This window comes from Portunus trituberculatus, chromosome 40 (genome assembly GCF_017591435.1).
Source record: "Portunus trituberculatus isolate SZX2019 chromosome 40, ASM1759143v1, whole genome shotgun sequence".
In the NCBI taxonomy this organism is placed as follows: Eukaryota; Metazoa; Arthropoda; class Malacostraca; order Decapoda; family Portunidae; genus Portunus; species Portunus trituberculatus.
In genome coordinates this window covers 23,996,972-23,999,471 of record NC_059294.1, presented here as the reverse complement: position 1 = coordinate 23,999,471, position 2,500 = coordinate 23,996,972, and the positions used below count along the sequence as shown (strand labels likewise).

The 2,500-nt window shown below is 43.6% G+C and overlaps 1 protein-coding gene across 7 annotated transcripts in view; it reads left to right on the top strand.

The window, feature by feature from the left end:
* Positions 1–2,500, top strand: part of LOC123515814 (active breakpoint cluster region-related protein-like) — a 178,181-nt gene that overhangs the window by 18,752 nt on the left and 156,929 nt on the right. For all 7 annotated transcript variants that reach the window (XM_045274660.1, XM_045274659.1, XM_045274658.1 and 4 more), the window contains exon 2: positions 1,571–1,719. In XM_045274660.1, coding sequence (XP_045130595.1) covers positions 1,571–1,719 — 149 coding nt within the window. The remainder of the gene's footprint in view (positions 1–1,570; positions 1,720–2,500) is intronic.

The window sequence follows — 2,500 nt, the reverse complement described above, 5'->3', positions numbered from 1 at the left end:
TCGCAGTTCGTGGACGTGTTGGCTGTTTATATTGACGCCAGGGTGGTGTTAGTAGTAGTAGTAGTAGTAATAGTAATAGTAATAGTAGTAGTAGTAGTAATAGTCGTAGACATTGTTGCCATAGCTGTAATAGGAATGGTGGTGGTGGTTACTAGTATCGTAATAATTTTTGTTATAAATGTTATATATGTTATGTTATAGATGGTAGATTGTGATAATTTGTTCATAATTGGTTTGTTGAATAAGGTGATGGTAGTGGTGGTGGTGGTGGTGGTGGTGGTGTGCTGGTAGGAGAGATGGGGTTACAGAAATGGAATGGCAAGGCAGGTGGTGGTGGTGGTGGTGATGGTGGTGGTGGTGATGGTGGGAATTGTGTGTGGTGCAGGAAAAGGGTTATCTTCTAAGTGGTTCTCATGATGGTGGCAGTGGTGTATGGCGGCTGCGAAGTGGCTGTGTGTGTGTGTGTGTGTGTGTGTGTGTGTGTGTGTGTGTGTGTGTGTGTGTGTGTGTGTGTGTTTGCACGCGCGTCTATAAGCTAATGATGACAGCCTTTCTTGATTATCTTATCTATTATTTATTAAATACGAAAAGAAAAAAACAGGAGTAAAGAAGATGTAACGAAGTGAACATGAGAAGCAACGTTAACAATAAGAATAACAATAGAAGTAATAATGATGACAATAATAATAATAATAACAACAATAATGATAATAATAATAATAATGATAATGGTCTCCCCGGGGCTGCCTGGATGCCGTCACGCCCGTAACCTGAGGACAAGGGAAGCGACTTAATTAGGACGAGCTAATTAATATAAGTCAGTCGCCCTTCCCTCCCTTTCCCTTCCCCCTCCCTCGCTGTAGGAGACACTGCAGGAGGGACTGTGTTACCTCCTGAAGGGCCCATTGCTACCTTGAGATGATGATGATGATGATGATGATGATGATGATGCTGTTGTTGTTGTTGTTGTTAGTATTACTGAAGTGGTGTTATTCTCATCATCATTATCATCATCGCTTGTATTGATGTTGATGATGTGTTTGATTTTGTCTATCATTGAATTCCTCGATTGTTTATGTATGAAGAAGTGAAGACGGTCGGTCACACACACACACACACACACACACACACACACACACACACACACACACACACACACACACACACACACACCCGGTAGCTCCGTGGTTAGAGCGCTGGCTTCACAAGCCAGATGACCGGGGTTCGATTCCCCGGCCGGGTGGAGATATTTGGGTGTGTCTCCTTTCACGTGTAGGTGCTGTTCACCTAGCAGTGAGTAGGTACGGGATGTAAATCGAGGAGTTGTGACCTTGTTGTCCCGGTGTGTGGTGTGTGCCTGGTCTCAGGCCTATCCGAAGATCGGAAATAATGAGCTCTGAGCTCGTTCCGTAGGGTAACGTCTGGCTGTCTCGTCAGAGACTGCAGCAGATCATACAGTGAGACACACACACACACACACCTCTTCCTATCGTTTCCCTCGACACTCACACTTACCACTCTCCCACGCGGCTCTGACCCCCACTCACCCACATCTCTCCTCCCCCTGCAGGAAGAAGGCTCGCGGCCGCCACATACCCCGATGCGAGAGCGTGGAGTCTGACGAAGAGGAAGGAGGCGCCCCATCGCTGCTTCGCTCTCTCTCCTCAGACCACGAGGATGAGCCCGAGACCCGCGAGGAGCCACTGGACATTGACTCAGGTAAGGGGATGAGGACACCTGTGGAGATTATGTAGCACATGTGGTAAGCTCCTACTAAGAGAGAGAAAAAAAGCTTACATTACTTGGAGATGGATGAAAAGGTAATGAAATGAGAAGAAAAAGCAAATTTGGGAAGATAAAGTTGGAAGAAAAAAAGCAAAATTGGGAAGATGAAATTGGAATAAAAGGCAAAATTGGGAAGATAAAATGAGAAGAAAAAGCAAACTTGGGATTGGTTCTCAGGCATATTGGTAGATGAATGGAATAGACTCGGTAATTAAGTTCTTGGCGAGTCATTATGGAGCTTTAAGATGATAAGATTAGATACATTTATTTATGGTTAGGAATGATTGTTGGAGATAGCTCAGGTAGGTTTCATGCAAGGACTGTCGTGTGTAGCCCTGACGACTCGCAGTTTCCCTTACTTTCGTGTGTTATTATGTTAACCCCCTTCAGTACTGGGACGCATTTTTACCACGATTATAGGTGTGATTAGACGATTTTATTTATACGAGCGAGGTTCTATGGAGGTCAGAAGATTAAATGTTTAGAGTCTTCACTGTTTTAACCCCCATATGAGTTTCTGAAGCTGTACAAAATCACGTTATAGTAACCAGAATGAATATGGAGACGTGTCATGGTACGGAAGAGGTTAAAAGAAGAAAAAACGAAATAAGAAGAAAGCAAAGATAAAATATGAAAAGAAGGTACAACATGTCAGTCAAGAAGAATGTAAATAGTTGTAGTGGTGTATTTACGAACATTGGCTTAATGAAGTATA